This window comes from Nannobrachium achirus, assembly GCF_963921795.1.
Source record: "Nannobrachium achirus genome assembly, chromosome: 11".
NCBI classification, from domain to species: Eukaryota; Metazoa; Chordata; class Actinopteri; order Myctophiformes; family Myctophidae; genus Nannobrachium; species Nannobrachium achirus.
The window spans coordinates 56,361,428-56,386,238 of NC_137820.1; the positions used below are offsets into that span (position 1 = coordinate 56,361,428).

Below are 24,811 nucleotides of genomic sequence, written 5' to 3' on the forward strand. Positions count from 1 at the left end.
TTGAAGGCTTCTATCTCATGAATGCCTGAACGGATTTCCAAGCGGTGCATGGGCGTGCACGATCCATGCACTAAAAATTGATCTGTGCACTAGAAATTTAGGAACGTGGCATCCTGGTACTTGGCGGCCATCTTGAAAAGGGCATTCAATGAGTTAAATGGCTCCACGTGGCTGAGAAAGAGACTTTCCAGACTGTTGGACTTCAGTGGAAGATGCAAACTATCAATTAGGTTTTCTTACCAATTAATCTATTCATTACTTTTTCCTTTCATCGAATATTTGAGAAGTATGTTTGCTTTTTATCACTTGTGTTATTTGTATATATCAATGGAATCAACAAGAAAAAAATCGAATAGCTGTTTAAGCTATTTTTGAAAACGACATATTTGATCAACCATCAATTATTTCTTTATAATCAATTATATAAAAAATGAATCCAATTAACTGTAAGTGGTTCCTCTGTGCAGATCTAAATGAGTGTGAGAACAACCCGTGCAGTCAGGAGTGTGCCAACGTCTATGGGACCTACCAGTGCTACTGTCGCCGTGGTTACCAGCTCAGCGACAACGATGGCATGACCTGTGAAGGTAAAACGTAATCATCATCATCACCACGGATCCAATGCAGTTGTCATGTAGTCACAACTTCTCACAAGCTCTACTTGCTCTGTGGTATAAAGTAACTTTAAGTGCATTTACTCACTTTTGAGGTAGGCCTACTTTTACTTTACTGGAGTGTTTCCAATTTTGTGTCATTTTACTTCTACTCCACTAACACCTCAGAGGCAAATATTGTAATTTTACTCCACTACAGTCATTTGAAAACTTTAGTCACTAGTTACTTTGCATATTTTGATGATTATTACAAAACATACATTACTGTTTTTTGACTTTCTTTTGTAACCTTTGTCCCGTGCCAGACATCGACGAGTGCGCCCTGCCCACCGGAGGTCACATCTGCTCGTACCGCTGCCACAACACGGCGGGCAGCTTCCACTGCACCTGTCCTGTGGACGGATACACCCTGGCTGCCAACGGGCGCAACTGCCAAGGTGAGCTCACCTCACAGCCTGACCAGCGTTCACAATGTCTTCTTAAAACATTGTATATAGCCGTGAACAATATCGTTTGGATCACTTTCAGAGTGATATTATGAACACTAGAAACATTGACAACCATTCAAATATCCATCAGAAGGACCTCGGAAAGTTTGTGTTATAAACTGAGATGAGACGATTATGAATAGCTACTATTATGAATAGCTATTATGAATAGCTACAAGCTATACAAGCGGCACCGAGTTCCGCGCTGCGAGCTTGTAAATCTGCTATTTTATTTTTGTTTTGTTTTTTTGCAAATCTTTGAATGAATCTTTTTTTTTTATTAGCAAACATTTGTGACTCAAATATTTGCTTCTGGGGGGGGTCCCTGGAACAACATATTTTGAGACGGGGGTCCGCAGCCAAATACATGTAATTTTGGGGGTCTTTGACATGAAGAATCTTGAGAACCACTGATTTAGAAGACAGATTTAGAAGAAAACACACAAATAGTTAGAATATGGAAATAAGAGGTTCCTGCCCGTCAGCAACGCTATGCTGTATCCCCTTGCATGTGTCCTTTAGCAGAGCCAGAGATCTGACAGATCTCTCACTTACACCACCATGATTAAGTGTAATACTGACATGAGATTTGAACTGAAGCATGCTCTTGTCTTCTCCTGTTCCAGATGTTGACGAGTGTATTATCGGAACACACACGTGCTCAGAGAACCAGACGTGCTTCAACGTGCAGGGGAGTTTCAGATGTCTGTCCTTTGAGTGTCCAGAGAATTATCGCAAATCTGGAGAGACGTGAGTGGCTGGAGTTCTTTCTTACGCATACAGTTCTAGGTGGGAGACACATGCACACATGCACATACAGTTCTAGGTGGGAGACACATGACAACGTGCGGACACTGGTACTATAAGTCAGGGCTTCTCAAAGGGGGTGCCGTGACGCGAGTCCAGGGGTGCCTCTGAATACTTGATAATATTTGGAATGTATCAATATCACTTCAGTTTAACCTCTTGCACTCGGTAAAACTGACCTGAGAGACCGGAGCATGGCAACGGGCAATGGTAGCATGCAGGAGCCTTGGCTCCATTAATTAGGCGCTGGTGGTTGTGACGTGTTATGAGCTTGTAGATCGGCAATTTTTTGTGAATAGGGATGCTGGGTTTCAAGTTGTTAAACTCTGTAAGTATAAAGGTTATTTTACAATCTGTCCTATAATGGAAACTAATATTTCTCTCAAGTTTTCCTTGTGACACAAACAAAAGGTTTAATGTTTAACAGTAATTGCTATAGAGTAGCAATGTGGTTCTGTAACAGGCCTCCAGCTCTTGGTAAAAATCCATTTTCATTTCTAATACCAATTTTATCCAATCAGGAGAGAGTGCCCATTTACCAGTTTCAATTTTAAAGGATTTCTATTCCAATTTTGTCTGTTCAGTTATTTGTTTAATCACTTCTAATGTCACTTGTTGTTTATTCTGTATGCTGTATAGGTTCTCTCTCCTGATAAGTTGAAATTGTTATACAGCAATGATTACTATCAAAATATACTTATTTTAACCAAAATAAAAGCACTTACAATAGTGCACCTTTGATGAATGGATAGTCACACAGAAATGTGAACAATGTGTACATGCATACCGTATGTCCACATCAGTACAAGGATCAACCATGCGACATAGCCGATACAGACAGACGCAATCACACAAAAAAACGTTATTGTCACATCACAGGTTTTCAGGTGTAAAACATTTGTTTTTGTGCCGTCTCCATCGGAAAGAAAGAAAGGAAAACGGCAAACATCTAGAGCTTCAAAATCCGACAAAGGATGACGTGTACCAATTTCTCAACGGATACCAACGGAAGAAATGAAGTGACATTTTGCGACCATGATAACAATTCACTGCGAACTCAGTGGATGGAGGCTGTGCATGCTCTCTGCTGGAATGACCTCAGCGAGCGTTCAGCTCTAGCATGTTGTGTTATTGTAGAACGGCAGCAGAGGAATGATGATACGTTGGACATGTTTACATTGGCACAAACCTCCCACACACATGTCGTGTCTGTCGGGTGGAAACCTCGTTGTGTCCAAAACTGTTACCTTTCCAGTGTTGTTTTTGACAGCAAATTTTGATTTAGTTTTAGTCATAGTCTTTTGAATAAAATGTAATTTAGTTTTAGTCATAATTTAGTCTCCTGAAAAGTTTTTGTGTTAGTCTAGTTTTAGTCGACTAAATATTATAAGATTTTAGGCGATTAAATCTACAGTTGATTTTGTCAACTAAAATGTATTTTGGCAGGCCTTGATGGCATCGTAATGACTGATTTTACACTTGGTTGCGTGCTGAAAATAGCCAATCTACGAGCTTGTTTTTCAGCTATTTTTCAGCTATTTTCAGCACGCAACACCGGAGAGCAACCAAACATAAAATGACTCTTCTCCACCAGTCCCTCCCCAACATTTTAGTCTAGTTTTTATTTTGTTGACAAAATTGTCAATATATTTAGTCTTAGTTTTTGTCAGCACAGCTTAATTTTTATTTAGTTTTTATTTAGTTAAAAAAAAAACGCAGTCGACAAAAAATGTTTCGTCATAGTTTTAGTCGATGAAATAAACACTGTACTTTTCAGGATTCAAATTAAAAAAGAGCAAAAGTAGCAGATCTACAGGAAAGTAAAAAAAATAATAAGTACACGGAGATGAGAGGTTTCTGCCCGACAGCAACGATATGCATGTACAGTATGTTATGGCTGTCCCAGTAGGATATTCCTGCATGATCCCTCACAGGACACACCGGGGCCTTTTCCACCGGCAAAGAACCCATTCTGGTTCTTTCTCCCAACTATGGGATGAACCAGAGGTGTGCTTTTCCAACAAGAACCCACAAAATCCTTGGTTCCTCTGGTTCAATCATGGTTCAATCTGGTGGAAACACAAGCCGGTTCGCAAGAACGAACCAAGGTTCCAAGAAAGTTGAACCGGCACTGGTTCTGGAACCAAGGTTCTTTTGGTGGAAAAGGCCACACCGTGACACCATGCCTGCAGGGTGGGTTCCGTTGGTTCCAACCCTGTCTGCATCGTGGAGTTTTACCCCAATGGCTGCTAGAAGTTTGATCACCACCTCCACCTACAGGTAGCCCCATATAGAACCTCACACTCCGCTGGCAATCTGTTGTTCGCTCCGAGATGAGCTCCTATGAACCTCTCCCACTGTTGGAGAGGAATTCCTCCATCCTCCTTTCTCCTTCCTCCTTTTCGCGACAACGTATCCAAAAAATAAGGGTAGTTCCACGCTCCAAGAGTATATGATTTTCCTTACACCGGCACATAAAAAGTATAAGTTGGGGTTGGGAAAGCGGTTAGAAAATCATACCCTGGGAGCTTGGAACTACCCTTATTCTTTGGATACATTGTCTCGAAAAGGGTTATCCCCGCCGCCGTTGAGGAAGTCCTCCCCAACGGGGGGAGAGGCTAATAGGACCTCATCTTGAGGCTAACGACAGATTGCCAGCGGAGGGTGAGGTTCTATAAGGGGCTAACCTCCACCCACCGGCACCCCCACCCCACTGCATGCCATGCACGGCACCCACACTTACAGCTGGTTTCTCTCTCTCTCTCTCTCCCTCTGCCTGTTGTCTTGTTATTTCCGTTCCCATTCCCGTCCTGTCCTGTCCACCCCCCACCCACACCCTCCCCCCTATCTCTCTCTCTCTCTCTTCGCAGTAGATGTGAGCGCTTGCTTTGCAATGACTCTAGCGACAGCGAGTGCCTGGCGGCGCCGCTCCGAATAACCCACTACTACCTCAGCTTCCCCACCAACATCCCCAAGTTCACCCAGGTGTTCCGCATGGGCCCCACCAACCCCGCGCCCGGCGACCGCATCCAGGTGGCCATCGTGGCGGGCAACGAGGGCGGCCACTTCAAGATGGAGCACCTGCCCACGAGCGGCGTGATGTCGGTGGCGCGCCTCCTGGACCGCCCGCAGGACTTTGAGCTGTGGGTGCGGCTCACGCTGCGGCGCAACGGCGCCTACAGCACCTACCTGTCCAAGGTGTACCTGTTTGTGACGCAGGAGAAGCCGGAGGAGCCGCCGCGGGAGACCCACAGCCCTCTGGGAGAGTAGAGACGACAATGCCGTGTTTCTCAAACTTTTTTATGCCCGTGTCGAGGACCCCCTCCCCTGAGTTGATGTGTATTTGTTGGCTGCGGACCGCCATCTGATTTTGTGCCAGGGACTTCCACCACCCCATAAGAGAAGATTTGTGTTGTTAATTTGTGTTGTAATCTTTTAAAATGATTCCACATTTTTCAATATATTCATGGGTTTGTAGTCCTACACCAGCCATGTTGAGGACCAACACAGGTATTCTGATTGGCGTAGATTAGAACATTAGTTCTATGCCAATCAGACAAATAGAAACACCTCAACATGGCCGTTTAGGACTACAAATGCAACCCATCAATTTTGTTCTCTGTCTTTTTAATAGCAGATGTACAAGCTCACAAACAGCACGTTCCCTCTTCGGGAAATGTGAGCTTGTAGATCTGCAATTTGCAAACGGCCAATGTAGATAGGGTTAAAGTGGTTTAAAAACGGACTTAGAATTATTATTATTTTTTTGCTGGGGACAACACCCCCACTTTGAGAACCACTGGAGTAGACAGAGCACACCTACTGACTGCATGGATCTGTCATTTTCAACAAACACACTGTCACTCCCAACTCGTCACACACTGACGCTTGGTCAGGACCCCTTGGGTGCCGTCATGTTTCACTGGGTAACCCTGTAGCGTTGTTGTCGTCACGTGACTGACGACAGAATGTGGGCAATGTTGCCTTAAAAGTAATTGAAAACTAAATTAAAAACATTGAGAACTAAATTTAAAAACCTTTGAAAACAAGCAACAACAACAAAAACTATGCTATAACTATACTAACATTCAAAACAGAAAGTTTAAGTATTTAATTCAAAACAAGATTAAAAACATTGAAAACACGTAGGTTGTGGTGTCAGAAGTGGAGATCAACGAGGTGCCATCAAGCGAGGCAGCGATGGAGCGACAGCCCGCGGCAAGTGGTGTGAAGCCCGCTGCTAGCTGGCCCGCCACCGCCATCTGATTTGCATACCAGTGTTGATTTCGTCGACTAAAACTATGACGAAAAATGTTGTCGACTGCGTTTTTTTCACTGAAGAAAACTAAATAAAAACTAAGCTGTGATGACTAAAACTAAGACTAAATATAAACTACTAATACTAACTACTACTAACTACTAATAAAAACGTTAGGGAGGGACTAGTGGAGAAGAGAGTCATTTTATTTTTGGTTGCTCTCAGGTGTTGCGCGCTGAAAATAGCAGATCTACAAGCTCACAATGTGTCGCAATGCGACGCGTTGTGAGCTTGTAGATCTGCTATTTTCAGCACACAACCAAGTGTAAAATCAGTCATTACGATGCCATCAAGGCCTGCCAAAATACATTTCAGTTCACTAAATCAACTGTAGATTTAGTCGCCTAAAATCGTATGATATTTAGTCGACTAAAATTTGACTAAAACTAAAAACTTTTCAGGTGACTAAATTATCACAAAAATTCAATGACATTTTATTCAAAAGACTATGACTAAAACGAAATCAAAATTTGATGTCAAAAACCACACTGTCGTCAACGTGGTACAGTACGTGAAAGCGACAGCAGCCTGACCCAAGTGTCGAAATGTGACGATTCGGGAGTGTGATTGAATGCGTTGACATGCCACTGTGAGCCCCATGGCCTTGCACACACATCAGTCTGACATGTATGTCATCACAGTGCACGTTATGTTATAACACTTTTTGATGCAAAAGTCGTCTAGCGACGTTTAAATGTGACATACCGGTTGTGTTGAAAGCACATCCTTAATTACGAATGTACAAAAACACCAAGAAAACAATTGTTTGTGTGCGCACACTCACACAAGCAGTTGCACGCACACACACACACACAGACAGTCCAGATGATTTTTTTTTCACAGCTGTAGCATTTTATAACCTGTGTGTTTTAAAAAAAATACAAATGTTCTAATAGTTCACTGTTGTTCAGCAAATATATAGGTCCAACTGAATGTATTTACTGTACTGTAGGGTATGTAGATGGCCTCTAGGTGGCCCTCTAGGGCAGCAGAATCAACCAGGAAGTCTTGTCTCCCACTCTGCCTGTAATTGACTGTAATTTGATGATCATTGCATGATATAGTTTTACAGTATTCTATGGTTTATATGTCGGAAGGGCAGTTTTCTATTAAAACTCTGAAATAGAAATAACACATGTTCAATTCACATGGAGTTCTTGGTGCACTGAAATGGGGTGGGGGTGGGGGTGGGGTGGGGGGGATAAATCTTTGCCGGCACCGAGACCATTTGTAAGTCGGGGCCAAATAACAGTTGAAAGCATGAAAACTTTACTGCATAGTTTTGAATTACTACAATCCCATAGACTTTAATAGAAAAAGAAACAAAAGAAAAAAGTCGTCTATAGGCTACATAAACAGCTACAGCAATGCAGACAGCTACACAGTGGTGTAAAGTAACTTTAGTACATTTACTTAAGTACTACAATTTTGAGGTATTTGTACTTTACTTGAGTATTTCCAATTTCCAATACTTTTTACTTCTACTCCACTACTTCTCAGATCCAATTATTGTACTTTTACTCCACTGCATTTATTTGACAACTTTAGTTGCTAGTTTTATTGCTAAAACATACATTAGCCACTTATGTTTTGGCCATTCGCATAGCCAATCTACAAGCTCACAATGTGACACATTGTGAGCTGGTAAATCTGCTTTTTTCAAAAGAAATGTTATACTTTGAAAACTTGTGAAACAGGACATTCTGCATAATGATGAGTTTCTACTTACTTACTTTAAGTACATTTTGATACCAATAGTTTTGTACTTTTGTAGTAAGTTTTGAATTCCGGACTTTTACAGACTGTTTCTACAATGCAGTATTGATAGTATTTACTTAAGTAAAACATTTTCCACCACTGTAGCTACATAACGCTCCAAATGCACAATTGTTCTTATCGTTGTTGTCGGGTGGAAACCTTGTATGTCCAAAAGCGTTCGTATTGTAAAAATCACACTCGTGTGAACTGAGCGGTGGTGTGTGTGTGTGTGTGTGTGTGTGCCCCCTGTGTGTGTGTGTGTGTGTGTGTGTGCCCCTTGTGTGTGAGTGTGCCTGGCCTATGCCTGGCCTATCCTGAACAACAGCGCCCCTCCCTTAACATGTGTGGTCAGAAAAGGTTACTGCAGGCTACATACCCGGAGACAGACAGACAGACAGACAGACAGACAAACAGACAAACAGAAAGACAGACAGACCCACACACACGGCCACGTATAGGAGCGTTGTGACCACCGCTCAAAAAAACTAAACTAGTGAAAACCTCATGTGTCCAAAAACAGTTACTTTTCAGAATTCAAATTCAAAAACAGCAAAAGTAACAGATCGGCAAGCTCAAAGCGCATGTCTTTGCGCCGCGTTTTGAGCTTGTAGATCTGCTGCTTTCGATTTTAATCACGTTAACCATCATTTTATGCTTTAACTTTTAAAGCAGCTATACAAGCTCAGCAGCGAGCTTGTAGATCTGCTATTTTTGAGAAATCATGACAATTTCAATATATTGACCCGATTCTATAAATGTCCTAAATCCTAACAGGTTTCTGAAAACCTTAGTGGTGCTCAAACCTTTTTCATGTCAAGGACCCCCACAACTGGCCACGGACCCCCATCTAAAAATATTTAGTTCCAGTGACCCCCAGAAGCAAAATTTTAGTTACAAATGTTCGCTTTAAAAATACTCGAAGATTTGCACACATTTTCACGACTTTTCAAAAATAGCAGATCTAGCTCGCAGTGTGGCACTCGCGCTGTGAGCTTGTATATCTGCTATTTTTCAATAGTATTTTTCAAGTATAAAATAATTCTAGATCTCAGGGGTTAAGTAGGCCGTTAATTTAGAAAATAAAAACACAAAATGTTAGAATATGGAGTTAGGTTTGTGGCCAACCCCTCTCCAAAACTTGTATCCTGTGTAGTCATTATTTAGTCACAGGCTCTTCTTAATACTTTACGTTTATTTCAATATTTATAAAAGCCCTATATGTAACTTTCATCTTCTACCCCGGATTTGAACCCGGTTTCCTGCTCATGCTGAAAAATGTTTACCATTGAGCTAATAGAGCCTGCCTGCTTGCTCAGGGGATAAATGAATCTTGACCATCAGGTCAAGATTCATATCAGATCATGTGTCTATAGGTGATACATGACCTTTGACACGATCTAAATGTCTCAATAGAAGAGCAGGGAGACCAAATACAACCACCCCAGTTGTATAAGTTATATTGTATTAACATACTCTATTGTATAAGTTATATTGTATTAACATACTCTACCATACCCATTGTATACGTTATATTGTATTAACATACTCTACCATACCCATTGTATATAAGTTATATTGTTCTGACCGTCAGGTCGCAGTTGGTATGAAAACGTCCACCTCATGTCCGTCCGTGAGTCCATGAGTCACGTCCTTGTGTCACGCTAATACACAACAACATTTCCTTATACTGATCGATTTCAGTTCCTCCCTCCCATTCCATCCATGAAGGCAGGTCACAAAAAAAATTGTCAAGTAACACATTTGGTGTAACGCTCGCTCACTCACATGGCTCTGTGGCGTGTCGCTGATTGGCTCTCACAATTTGGCAGCGCGCACACACACACACACACACACACACACACACACACACACACACAGACTGCCAGATGATCGCCACTGCTGACTGAGCTTCAGTCAGTGAAACTGAGCCAAATACATATCATTTTGGTGGTCCTTGACATGAAAAAGTTTGAGCACCACTGACATAGAAACATCGGGTTTTTCAAAAAACCCTTTTCACAAATTTTCAAAAATAGCAGATCTACAAGCTTGCAAGTGCCGCACTGTGAGCTTGTATATCTGCTATTTTTCAATAGTTAACGCACAAAATAATGCATAATAATGCGTTCCCAGTCTAAATGGGTTAAACCCCCTCCCCTATGAAGAACATTCACGGGGGGCCCGCAGCGAATCCTTGTACCCAGGGCCCAGAATTTTGTGTGACACCCCTGTTTAGGCAACCACCCTGGGCAAGATATAACTTCCGCTTGTTTCCAAGATTTCTAGCGGAAGTGCTGCATTTAACGGACGTTACTGTCATGCAGTGTGGTCTTTTTACATTGCCCAGTGAAAAAAATACAACTTCCGGGAAAATTCAACCCCACCCATCTCTGCCTCATATGTTGACCAGGCTTTTCTCTTCGCAGATGAGTAAGCCTGCTACGCGAGGCTACATGGAGACTTGAATTCATGGAGATTTCTTTTTTGTTTTATGGTTTGATAATAATGAAGACCCTCATGTATCCGGTAGTAGGAGACACAAAGAGTCTCCTTTGTGTCTCCATAGGGCAGGGGTTCCCAAACTATTTTGGCTCAGGGCACCCCTATAAATAGTTTTTTTTTTTCATCCGAGGCACCCCTACATTATATTCATTATTTTCACTACCCAGCACCTTATATGTATGGCATATTTTAGCGATTATGTTGTGAGGAAAACGTTGAGATAATAGCCATTTTGGTAATAACTGACTAAAAATAACTTGTACTTGAAGTTTAAAATGATACAAATATATATTGTTAAGTGTCAAAATAAATTCTAAATATTATCAAGTTATCTCGCAGGCACCCCTGGACTGCCGTAACGGCACCCCAGGGTCCCACTTTGAAAACCCCTGCCATAGGGAAGCCACATGCTTAGGAATGTGACAAAGACAAAACTAGACTGCTCTCTGTCAAGGTGCCAACTTGCTTCTTGTGCACTCGTGCCATGTATGGCCTACTTGTGCGCCAGCAGAGTGCGCCCTATTATTATTATCACGTCGCACTTGTTGATGGTGACGTCATCAAGAATGCAGGTCCCTCATTGGCGGTTGATGATGACGTCACCAAGAATACTGGTCCCTGATTGACTGCGCGGAGATTGGCACATACAAAATCACCAAACGCAGTACTTGCGCACTCTGCTGGCGCAAGTAAAAATATCCATGGATTCAAGTCTCCATGGGGTGTGTAACTGATAGGACATTTTGGGGGTGAACTATCCCTTTAACCCTAACCCCCCCCCCCCCCCCCCCCCAAAAAAAAAAAAAAGGTGAAATGGAGATTGGAGATGGAGGTTTTCTGCCCGACAGCAACTATACCATACCATCTGGATTCTGACGCACGCATCCGTGATCCGTCACTATTCATTCAGTAGCTCCCGTTTATTTCCCCTGTTCCATATTTTCAGGGCTTAATGTGAAATGCAACAGGTTTCCACTTAACTATAGCGTACCGCAGCCAGGACGATATAAAACCCGCCCCCTCCCCCTTCCCCCAAAGAAAGGCAAGAGACGGTGAACCCAAAAAGAAAACCAATGGCGAGGAGTTAAGTGACAGGAGATGGGATGCAGTGGCAGTTCAGAGCAAAGCGGGAGAAGAGGGAAACCTGCAACAACAGCGGGACGACTGTATAAATAATATAGGAACCAATATGGGTCTGACATGCGTGCGGCTGCGGGCCCCGGCCCCGGCTCTGCTGTGGCCTTTATCCCATTCAGAACGGGTACACATTATTGTGTATCATTATTTTGTACTTTAACTATTGAAAAATAGCAGATATACAAGCTCACAGCGTGGCACCGAGTGCCGCGCTGCGAGCTTGTAGATCTGCTATTTTTGAAAAAGTCGTGAAAATGTGTGCAAATCTTTGAATATTATGTATTTTCAAAGCGAACGTTTGTAACTCAAATTTTGCTTCTGGGGGGTCCCTGGAACTAGATATTTTGAGATGGGGGTCCGTGGCCAAATACATATAATTTTGGGGGTCCTTCACATGAAAAGGTTTGAGAACCACTGACATAGTAGTCTCTCAAGAACAGAATAACTGTGCTCCATTTAAGTGAAAAGGACCTTTTCTTTGACAACGGCGAGCCAGGTTGCTGACATAGAAACATAGGTTTTTCAAAAAGTCTTAGAAGGATTCAAAAGACACTTACATAGAATCGGGTCAAAATTCAAATTTCAAGACTTTTCAAAAATAGCAGATCTACAAGCTCGCAGCGCGGCACTCGGTGCCGCGCTGTGAGCTTGTATATCTGCTATTTTTCAATAGTTAAAGCATAAAATAATGATAACACAATATAGTGTACCCGTTCTGAATGGGTTAAAGAATATAAACTGTAAATTCAGATGTCCTGGAGGCTTCCTCCTGCATGTCTGTCTGTCTGTCTGTCTGTCTGTCTGTCTGTCCTGAGCGGAGCTGTCAGCCCCGCGAGGAGGATGCACTCCTGGTTCCCCGTTGGGGATATCCTTAAAATAAGAAGCACACACCAGGGCTTTCTCCCCTCCTCCCTCCCTCCCTCCCTCTCCCTTTGACATTGAGTTATGGAGCTCAGGGATCTGGCCGGTGGTCTGAACAATTTGCGGTGGAGCAAACATCACCGCGCACAGAATGAATGATGCCCTGCGCTGTTTGTGTTGGGGCATTATCAATGTGCTGACTATAAATAATAATTACAAAATATATATATATATGAAAAAGAGGGCCCCATGTGCTTGACCAAGAAGACTTCCATTCCAAAGAAAGAAAGAAAGAAAGAAAGAGAGTGGAAGAAAGAAAGAAAGAAATCTTGTTTTTCTTTCTGGGGTTGAAAAGTATTGGGGTTTTTTTTCGCTCTCCTCCTGGGCTGCATGGGTCTCTACGGGCCACGTGAGACGTGGAGAGATGAGAGAGCGAGAGCGTGCGCATATACGTGCGTTCGCAGGCGTGTGTAAACAGGAACAACACACACTTGCGGACTTGCCTATAATTCAGTGTTGTTTTTGACACCAAATTTTGATTTAGTTTTAGTCATAGTCTTTTGAATAAAATGTATTTTAGTTTTAGTCATAATTTAGTCACCTAAAAGTTGTAGTTTTAGTCAGATTTTAGTCGACTAAATCTACAGTTGATTTAGTCAACTGAAATGTATTTTGGTAGGCCTTGATGGCATCGTAATGAATGATTTTACACTTGGTTGTGTGCTGAAAATAGCAGATCTACAAGCTCACATGAGCTTGTAGATCGGCTATTTTCAGCACGCAACACCTGACAGCAACCAAACATAAAATGACTCTCTTCTCCACTAGTCCCTCCCTAACGTTTTAGTCTAGTTTTTATTTTGTTGATGAAATTGTCAATATATTTAGTCTTAGTTTTAGTCATCACAGCTTACTTTTTATTTAGTTTTTATTTAGTTTTTGTCAGTGAAAAAAACGCAGTCGACAAACATTTTTCTTCATAGTTTTAGCCGACAAAATCAACACTGCTATAATTAGCACTTCACTTGTTCCCCCCCGCGTTTTGTCGCGCAGGGGGAGGCAGGGGGTTGTTCATATCAGTGTGTGTCATTATCTTGTCGTAAATTCACTGCCTGGCCTGCGGAGAGTTTGCCCCATCTTGCAGTACCCCTCTCTCTCTCTCTCTCTCTCTCTCTCTCTCCATCTCCCTCTCCCTCCCTCTCCCTGCAGCTCCAGCAGGCCCGAGGTATTATAAACTACAAGAACATTTTGTGGCTTTGGCCGGGGCCAAAGCAAAACTTGGACCCACCCGCTAATTGCTAATTACAAGCCCCTATACCCAGCGGTGGCTTGACTCTCTGTCAGGGGCTTCTCCCCTCTCTCTCCCTATGAAAGGAGCCCTGCAACCCTAGCCGGCCCTGGGCAGCCATGGCTTCCATGCCTATGGGTCCCCTGAGAGGGCTCTGGTGGAAAGAGTACTCCCTTTTTTCATGTTTTTTACTTAAGTAGAAAGTAGCAGTACCGTAATGTTCAAATACTCTTGTTACAAGCAAAAGTCCTGAAATCAAATAGGTTACTTGAGTAAATGTACCAAAAGTAAAATCACTCATCTGGACATTTTTAAAAGGTTTTAAAAATGTGTCCAAATGTTTTGAAAATAGCAAAACTACAGAAGCACACAATGCGTCGCCATGCACATATCCTAAGTATAGTAATAATAATAAACTAAATCTGCAAAGTAACTTGTAACCAAACCTTTTAAATAATCCTAGTGGAGTTCAAGTTTAATTTAAAGTTGCCTCTGAGATGTAGTGTAGTAATACTATAAAGTAACACTCAAGTAAAATAAAAGTACCTTTCAAAAGTGTACTTCAGTAGCCTACAGGACTTACTTGAGTACATGATACTCTATATACTCTGTTACTTTCCAGAAGTGCCCTGAGGATTGAGGAGAGCCAGACATGTAGGTCTCATGACTCATGGTGTGGCTATATGTCCGCCATGCACATTAAGTGGACTTAAAGATGTTTTTATAACCCGATATAACCCTCCGTACGCGCGGCCGTCTCCCCCTGGAGAGCAGAGGGCCGGGTCTGAATCCAGACTGAACGCAGCGTCTTTACGTGACGTGAGTCTGGGCCGTCCGTTATGCTGAGACTCAAACGGTCGGCCCCTCATCCATCAACAGTTTCCTTTTGCTGATTCAAGAGATGCGCTCCTGATGTACGAGGTTGTAAATGGCCAAGAAATCACTCTTAAATACTATATATCAGGGGTCTTCAACAGGGGGTCCAGGACACCTGGGGGTCCTCAGAGTTACTACAGGGGAGCTTCCAAATCTTCCAATTCTTTTTATATTAACAACTTGAACCTTAGTGTCCATATTCTGAGAACTGTAGCCAAAAATAGCCGATCTACAAGCTCACAACGCCTCGCGCTGCGAGGCGTTGTGAGCTTGTAGATCGGCTATCTTCGGCAAAGAGGTTTGGTGTAGAGGGGAAAAAGAGCAGACTGAGTACAGAGTGAAATGTGAAGTTTATTAGATAATGACGGCTCAAGTGGTTAAATATCTGAAAACACAAATTGACATGAATCCAAAATACACTGATGATTGTGCTGTCAAATGATGAAACTAAATGGAATCTATGAAGGTTGTGGGGTCCCTGCTTCATCTCTCTCTCAACTAAGGGGTCCTTGGCCTTAAAAAGTTGAAGACCCCTGCTATATACCCTAAATACCATATACAGCGGTATGTACTTTATACTTTATTCTCCTATCTACACCAAATTTCTGTGCTAAAAATGCCATCTACAAGCTCACAACATGTGATGTTAGGACGCGTTGTTGAGCTCGTAGAGTGGACATTTCAGGCATAATGTTCTCTGGCGTAATGTTCGCCTTTTTACGATCACGTTCAGTGGCGTCAGTTCAGAAAAAGCTAAGGTATGGCAACATGACTGTCACTATTTTCCCCCCATTTCTACGGTTTCTTGGGCTGGATATGGCAGCCTGGAATGGTTGTTCAAGTGCAGCTAAACTTGGCATGTTAGTAAACATGCCACAATTAAAAATAATGCATTGCACCTGTGCAGCTGACCTGCGGAACCTGGGAATATACCCAGTAGTGCTTTGGGGGCCGGACGGGACCGGACGCCGTGTGGCCGGAAATATTTCCCCACATGCACGCGCACGGACGGCACCGAACGGTGCACGAGCGTGTAAACGCGTGCATACCCCCCGCGAGAGCCGCGACAACCCCCACCCCGCGAATCCGCGATAACTACAAGCAATACTTTAATCAGTGGCTACTATTGCATAACAGGTTTCTAGTGGTGAATGTGTGAGCGTCCTCAAGCCTCTATTCATATGGATATATAGCCTACTTTAACACCTATAGGTTTCCAGCTGTGATGTGTGTCGATGTGTGAGTGTCCTCATACATGGCTCCATATTACTGTGGTATTTAGTGTTTGAGATTCGTTCAAGGCAAACGTTGTTTCTCTATCCTACTGCAGTATTTTCATTTTCTAAATGAATTAAAAGAAAGTAGAACATAAAATCTTAAGTAGCCTAACAATGCAAATGTCATTAAGACTAGAAAACTATTGTTTTCCCACCATTAGATCTGCTGACATCCTTTCTATCTAAATAGCCTCTAGAGGCACGTGCACACGCGTGCACGTGACGTCAATAAATGACCGTCCGCCCGGAAAAAAAAATCCCAAAGCACCACTGAATATACCATTCTGTCCATTCTGTCAAGATGAGGAGAATATAATTACCTTGTTAAAGTGACCATTTTGTAAAATTTTGCATTTGTAGTTATTTTACTGTAATTTAACAACATAATAACCAGAACAGATAGACAAAGAGACATTCATGGATTTGTATTTAAAAGTAACTATTATTTTCCCCTCTGGACCCAGGGTATGGCAGCTGCATACCCCTGCCATACCCAATTGACGCCCCTGATCACGTTTTAGATGCTGTGGATAAGCTATTTTCTGACCTAAGCATAAACTAGGATTAAATATATCAACTAATCTTGTTGGGGAACCCCGTCCTCAGGACCCAGTGGAGAAGGAAAACAAGGCCTTAAATATTAGGATGAGAGCTGAGCTGCCCAGGGGGGAGAGGACAGGAGAGGACGGGACGGGGAGTTGTCTGGTCATGTTGCTCACAATTTAGGAGTCTTTTAGAGCCCTCCCTGTGGCCGTAAATCGTCCTGAAGAGATTATCTGATGCGAGGGCCGGGGATGATCCGCAAATCACAATATTTTCCTGTGCAGGTTGTGCATCATTCTCCTGAGAGCATAGTAACTCTTCTCAAACCCCCCCCCCCGCCCACCCACACACACGCACGCACACACACACACACACACATACACACACACACACACACACACACACACACACACACACACACACACACACACAGACAAGCATGCACGCACGTGCACGCACGCACACACACACACACACACACACACACACACACACACACACACACACACACACACAGTGCTTTGGAACAGTAACTTGAATTTATAGATTATTGATAATAAAAAACATAATAAAATGATTCATGACACTTTTGACATATATGGCAAAAAAAAGTCCTTCTATAACACACCGAGGGCCAGATCCAGACCATCTCCATCCAGGGCCCAGGGATAACTAAACGTTCTACCACTTTTTCGAGTCACGTGTTCAAATACTGGATTCTGATTGGCTAAATTCCGGAGGTTATGAGAGGACCACTGCCGCAAAGTTGTGTGTCCGAGATCAATGCGCCTCAGTGTACATCAGGGGACTTTCCCCCAACCAACAAATGAAGGTCGCAGCGGTCCTATGTTTACTAACGTGCGTACTATCGTCGCCGATTTATTTGGATCCAATGCAATCCGCCAACTTTAAAGCCCCTTTTCTCTGAACCTATGCCTTTCTGGAAGCGAACAGCCTCTATTTACGGCCGGAACGGTCCTTCTAACTGACGTTAGCTTAGCTGTATGCTAGACATCTTTCTCTGCATGGAGTTGGCGTCATCTGGTGGTGAGTAGAAGATGTTGTTTGTGGAACTATTTGCTGTCGTCGCGGAAGTTTTATAGGCAATAATGATTGTAACTTAAGATCCTTGCAAGTTACAACTATGTGTTTTCTTTCATGTATACGGGAAAAAGTGGTAGAAAAGCTATTTACCACTCGGGGTCGGACATTATGCTCTCATAATGTCCTGAGTGCGGGTGTTATCGGACTCGGCTGCGCCTCGTCCGATAACACCCGCACTCAGGACATTATGAGAGCATAATGTCCTCTCACTCGGGGTAAATTGCTTACATTCCCCCCCAAAACCTTCAATCAATAAAATCCTAATGGTACCCATTCCTACTTAACACTTATGCTGCCATATAGTTTCGCCATAACTAATGCAGATTACTGCCAAGGCTTTTTCCTATTGTATTTACTTACATCCTGGCTGCGGCTTCCGCTCGCAGCCAAGAAGACTACGAGGAGAAGACACTTCAGTGACCACGGCTATGTGCCATGACACTTTCGGTGGCAAAACTTGCACCGGAAGTTCGATTAATAACATTGGAGTGTATGAGAGCCGGCTGGGACAGCTCATGAACAAAACAATAATTCTGAACGATTGCGACCTTTGGTATATAATCGCTCCAGGAATATAAAAGACACATCACAGGTATTTTTACAATCGCATGCTTTTCGATGTGCACAGTAAATAATGTTATTGAGGCAGCTAAACTGCGGCAAGTATAGTTTCTGTCTCGGAGATATGGCGAGATTTGGATTCCAGACAGGGAATGTTGGAGAGTCTCGCGATACTAGCTAGTTCAGAAACTTAATTTGTGCTCTTTAGAATGCCTCTATGGTGTTATACAGTGTACACGTCGAAAAGCAACACAGCAGAAAACAATGTGTGACATGTTTCTTCCTGAGCTGAGTATTTTATAAAGGTCTTTATCGTTCAGAATATTTTTTTTGTTGAGCCGTCCCAGCCGCCTCTCATAGACAATGTTATTCACCGAACTTCCGGTGCTAGTTTTGCCACCGAGAGTGTCATGGCGCATAGCCGTGGTGCCAAAAAACGCATGTTTCCTAAACCCACCAGGCTTGAGTTAATAATCTTAAGTATGAAAGTGCTTACAAACGTTAGTGCTGCTCTCTTAAATGCAAAGCCTACCTATCCATTACAATAATACACCTATACACGCAGCATAATACCAACCATGCCATATCCAAACTATAACAATTTAACTGATAATTTTTGGAGCTGTGTGGAACACAAGCTCCCTATACGTGGCGGTGTGTGTGGGTCTGTCTGTCTGTCTGTCTGTCTGTCTCCGTGTCTGTATGTAGCCTGGGTCTGTCTGTCTGTCTGTCTGTCTCCGTGTCTGTATGTAGCCTGCAGTAACCTTTTCTGACCACACATGTTAAGGGAGGGGCGCTGTTGCACACACACACACACACACACACACACACACACACACACACACACACACACACACACACACACACATACACACACACGCACACACACACACACACACACACACACACACACACACACACACACACACACAGCTCCACTTCGAACAGAGGTTCGATTTTTAGTTTTAGTTTTAGTTTTTATTTTGAGTACAGTAGTGACAAATTAATAGCTTTCTCAGTACGTTTTTGTTTTCTCTTTAAAGTTACAGTTTTCCCTTTTTTAAGCACAGTACAAAGTAAGTTTATTATTATTATTATTTTACAGTTTATTTTGAGCAATTAATTAATAGCTGTGCATTGTGCAAATGCAGGCTTTTCTCAGTACAAGTTTTAAGATTGTCTTCATGCCTAGGTCTGACTTTATCCACCCTCCATGTGTCCGGCAAGGATTTCAGCCACTCCTGAACGTCTTAACTCGCGTCTGCATCCTTATCTGAACTTCCTTGCTTGCAGCCAGGATGAATACAATTCAATGGCCAAAACGGAAGTCGGAGGAAGTGGCTTTCGCGAGGCATCATTCATGGGAAATTTAGTTTTTTTTCCCCCTTCACTCCAGCCCGCGGGGGCTGTTGGTTACCACGGTAACGTGTGTGTGTGTGTGTGTGTGTGTGTGTGTGTGCGTGCGTGTGTGTGTGTGTGTGTGTGTGTGTGTGTGTGTGTGTGTGTGTGTGTGTGCGTGTGCCCACCAGGCCAGGCAGAGTGGAGCGTTCTGACAACATCCGCTGCATCAAGTCGTGCAGGCCCAACGACGTGGCCTGCATCCTGGAGCCCGTCCACTCTGTGTCCCACACGGTCATCTCCATGCCCACCTTCAGGGAGTTCACCCGGCCTGAGGGTACGTTACGAACACCTGTACACAAGGCACCTGCACACATAGACATCAAAGGGGTCTTGAGCCCCTGCCCCTTTACCCGTCTGTAAAAAGTGCCCTCTCCAGACCATGAATGCGGTTTTTACTAGGGTGAAAGAAATGCAAATGTCTCCTTTCCATGCCATACCTGAAGGCAGCATTCAAGAGAATTGCCTTCTTCAAACTCTCCCGAACTTGAATGCAGCATCTAATGTTGAAATAATTGCCCTCTCTGTGTAGAAATCAATACCGTTACGCCACATCTCCAGTATTGACTTGATTAGGCTTAGCTAGTTCAGTGTGGTATCACTCACCGAAAACAGCCGACCTTCAAGCTCACAACGTGTCGCAGCGTGACGCGTTTTGAGCCTTTTTAGAAATGTTTTTGAAATGTCAGCCCCTGCCCCTATACCTCTAATATTCTCTGCACGTCCCTGCTGCACAGTAGTTCTCAAAGGGAACCCCCGTCTGAAAGTGTTTGTGAGCACCAGGGACCCCCGGAAGAGAAGATATATAATAAACTAGAAGTTTGTGGCGCTCACGTCTAGCCCGCTCACCTCGTTCTCAACGTGAAAGTAGTCTGTGAGCTGCGCTCCATGGATGAGACATTGTAGACGTTAACAACACCGTCGCCGAGTTGTGGTGAGCTCACACACACACAATGTTACCCTGGGCGTACAACAAACTTTAAGCACTTTGTGCCAAGATGTAGGCCAGATGTGGGCCATGCTTCAGGACTTTGTCCGGGACGCTTCGTACCGTACGTACAAAGCCAGATGTTGGAGCTTGGCTCCTTCCAGGAGCACCGCTCCAAGATAGCCAATACAATCTCACTTGCGAACATGTAGATCAGCAATTTAAAAAGAAGTGGTTTCGAATTAAAATAGCTGTCGTCCCTTCATGTTTGATGTATGACCACCTGGGGGTTGAAATGAGGTTTCTGCCCAACGGCGATGATATCGTCTCTGTCGGGTATAGAAACCTCACATGTCCCAACAAAAAAATAGCAGTAGCAGATCTACATGCTCAAAAGCTTGTGGATCTGCTATACTTGTGATGCTTTTGTTAACAGCGGGGCGTCTGTGGCTCAGGAGGTAAAGCAGGTTGTCCAATGATCTGTGAGTCGGCGGTTTGAATCCTGGCTCCTCCTGTCCACATGTCGAAGTGTCCTTGGGGAAAGACACTGAACCCCACATTGCCTCCAATGAGTCGGTCGGTGTCAGCTTGCCACCATCGGTGTGTGAATGTGGGAAGTGAGGACGCTGACGTCGACTGTTCGCCGTTTCCCCTCCCAATGTATGAATGAATGAACCATTGTAAAGCGCTTTGAGCGCTTAGAAAAGCGCTATAAAAATGCAATTGATTATAAGACACATAAGAGGTTTCTGCCCGACAGCAACGATATAACTGTAGCTGGTTGATGGCAGCTGGCAGCAACATGTAACACAATGCTAGTTGAAGTTCTTCTTTGTGATGAAAACAGAAACATGGCCGTACCTCTTTGCGCATGGCTGACAATGGAGCCTGCCGCCCCTGTGTGCCCCAGCCTTCACATTTCTTATTGCTCACAGTCACATGTTTTATATCGTTGCTGCCTGGAAAAAAAACATGTATCTCCATATCAAACACTTTTTGTGTGTTTTTGTGAATTAACGCCCCACTTGATCACACTACAGCGTCACTCAAAGTCATCAAAAGTAGCAGATATGCAAGCTCCAAACCGTCATTTGAATTTGAATCCTGAAAACAACAGTTGTTTTGGACAAAATGAGGTTTCCACCCGATGATATAGACTGCATATGATGTCCAAATACTTGAGAAGCAACAAATTGGAAGACAACCACGATGACTTGTGGCTTCTCGGCGACAATGTGACAAGTCAGGCATTGTGTTTTAGCTTCCCCCCCCCCTCAATAGCCGTAGTATTCTATCATCCCTGAGGTCCCATCAAATAGCATTTTCCCCTCCGCCAATTGTCTGAATCCGTTCGACTACCTCTGACCCTCCCCGCCCACCCCCAAAAATTAGCTATTCCATGATGTTTGTTCCGCACTCTGTCTATCCTTGGCCGAGGACGAGGCGAGGCCACACCAGAGAATGTTCTGCCACGCTGGGTTGGATGTTGGAAGTTAACCGCGTCCCTGTAATCACATGCAGACAAAACCCTCTGTGACAAACTGACAAGCATCTATTGGCCTGCATGTGGCCCGAGATGAGGGCTCAGACGCATTCATCCTCAACGTCATGGGGAGCTGAGCTCCGTGTCGTTTCTCATAAGCTCCGCGACCGGTGGTGTAAAAGAGATTCAAGGGCCCTTCTGTCTCTCTTAACCCATTTAGAACGGGTACGTCATTATTTTATGCTTTAACTATTGAAAAATAGCAGATATACAAGCTCACGCTGCGAGCTTGTAGATCTGCTATTTTTGAAAAATCGTGAAAATTAGAATTTTGACCCGATTCTATAAGTGTCTTTTGAATCCTTCTAAGATTTTTTTGAAAAACCTACTGTATGTTTCTATGTCAGCAATCTGGCCGGCCATCGTCAAAGAAAAGGTCCTTTTCACTTTTACTGGAGCTCAGTTAGTCTGTTCTTATACTATGTCAGTGGTTCTCAAACCTTTTCATGTGAAGGACCCCCAAAATGATATTTATTTGGCCACGGACCCGCATCTCAAAATATTTAGTTCCAGCGACCCCCCAGAAGCAAAATTTGAGTTACAAACGTTGCTTTGAAAATACATATAAAGATTCGCACACATTTTCACGACTTTTTCAAACTGGTTAAAGCATTCAATAATTCTAGGCCTAAATAGGTTTTAAGCTGAACAACAAGCACCGAAAAGCCTCAACCTCTCCACGACCCGCTCTTGATGTACAATAAACACAGACATTCCTCCATCTCCTGTTTTATTGTCTTCCACTTTGGACAAAAAAAAAATAGAGTTAAAGAACTGGGAACGGTCTCTCTCGGCAGTTCTCGCTATGCAAGTGTGATTATGGAAGGGATTATTTAAGAAGGCCCTAAAAGGTTTGTGTGTGTGTGTGTGTGTGTGCGCGTGTGTGTGTGTGTGCGTGTGTGTGTGTGTGTGTGTGTGTGTGTGTGTGTGTGTGTGCGTGTGCGTGTGCGTGCATCTGTAATTGTTATCTTCCAAACAGAGATCGTCTTCCTGAGAACCACGGTGCCGGCGTACAACTCCTATAATTTCGGCAGCTACGACGTCAGGTTCGACATCCTGGAAGGCAACGCGCAGGAGGCCTTTGACATCATCAAGAGGGTCGAGGGCGGGACTTATGTCGGTGAGTATAAACAGACTTTTTTATTCTCATAAGCTCTGCCCTAAAGTGTGTGCGCCCAGTGCGATGCCGGGAGTTTGTGTGAAACTCTGTTAAAACCAGAAAGTTGGAACGATACACTGAGGATTACGTCTCTGCCAGAGGCCAACCATTAGATCCTACCTGTTCTTGTGTCCATGTGCTTTTCTCTCACTGGTTGAAACTGATGCTCGCTACTCGCTTCTTGCTTCTCGCAGCGTTTATCGCAGTCCAGTCTGCGATAGAGCCTAATATCTAACCTACCAGATAATCAGAAATGCTCTGGAAGCTCTCGCCGAGCGCTGGAATGGCACAATGATCTTCTCGCAGTCGTCGCTGAGGCTTTCACACACAGCGAGCAAAACCTCGGCGAGCAAAACCTCGGCCAGCAAAGCCCAAACTTGCGTCAGATCAGGGGTTTTGTAGGCGAGCACCAAAAATGGTCGGCGACAGCATAATCGGAGCAGATATCTTGCAGTTTGTACCAGCCTTTAACACATGGGCTGCTCAGGTTTATAACATTTCTAGCTGTTGCTGCTGCCGCCGTTCACTCACGCTTTATTTTGAAGAGCCTCGGAAGCTTCGTGCGTGTGCACGTGGGTGTCCACTGACGATTGAGGAAGATAATCCCTTTGTTTACAAACGCTCGCGAAACTAAAATCCAAACCGCGGCCGACCATCGCGGTAAAGTGTCGCCGTGAAAGCAATCAGATCTCTGCTTCCCTGGCGTTCTTTTCACCTCATTCAGAGATAAAGCCCTTTTTATGTTTCAGAGTAGAATGGAAATCAATGTAACCAGCCTCCGTCATTTTCTCTCTCTCCCTCTCTCTCTCTCTGCTACGGGGTGACGTATGGACTCGGGTCATTCAGAGGGCAGGCAGCTGCACGTACAGTTAACCCTTTGTTGTCTCGTTCAGGGACGAGTTTGGCGTGGTGACACCTGGTGGCCTTAACTCGTTACTGAACGAGTTTGGCTCCTTGGGTGTTAAAGCTGGTTTTCATCAGTGGTGCATACAGTATAGTAACCAAGTGCATTTATTCAAGTACTATACATTTTTGACATGCTTTTACTTTACTTGAGTTAGCTGAGTATGTCCATTTGTAATCAATGAAGCCGTATGTTATATATGTTGCCAATTTAAGAATGGCACAAGCAGCAAACACCTAGCATAAGCTTGTAGATCTGACATGTTTTTCGAAAGATTTGGAGAAAATAAACCTAGACCACAAGCGTAATTTGATAGGGTTTTTGGGTTTTAAAAACCCAAGGGCCCCCCCTAGTGGTGAAAATAACATTTGTTTTTAATAGGCCTAAACAAAAATATACGCCCAATGCGCCCATATCTACATAAATTCATACTAGGATATTATATGTATTTAGTCATTTCCAATATATTAGGGGTATTCATTGTAGTTTGCGCTTAAATCGCGCAAAGACAACAGACCTGGGCCCCTTTGATCAGGGCCCCCTTGATCCGAAAACCCATGGGGAATAAGGTCTAATTTCGCCACTGACCTAGACATTTTGAACACGGGACTTTTCCGCCTAACCGAGTATTTCTGCATGATGGTATTGCTGCAATTGGTAAGTAAAAAAAAAAAATCTGAGCCCTTCACCCAGCATTGGTTTTCAGACCTATTTTCTCATCACACAAATTCTCCGTCTGAGCTGG

The 24,811-nt window shown here is 43.6% G+C and overlaps 1 protein-coding gene across 1 annotated transcript in view; it reads left to right on the forward strand.

The window, feature by feature from the left end:
- fbln1 (fibulin 1) overlaps nt 1-24,811 on the forward strand; it is a gene marked incomplete at both ends in the record, with an annotated part of 101,836 nt that overhangs the window by 39,591 nt on the left and 37,434 nt on the right. Inside the window, 5 exons of the mRNA XM_080737214.1 lie at nt 468-587; nt 920-1,051; nt 1,729-1,852; nt 19,664-19,809; nt 22,983-23,123. Coding sequence (XP_080593340.1) covers nt 468-587; nt 920-1,051; nt 1,729-1,852; nt 19,664-19,809; nt 22,983-23,123 — 663 coding nt within the window. The remainder of the gene's footprint in view (nt 1-467; nt 588-919; nt 1,052-1,728; nt 1,853-19,663; nt 19,810-22,982; nt 23,124-24,811) is intronic.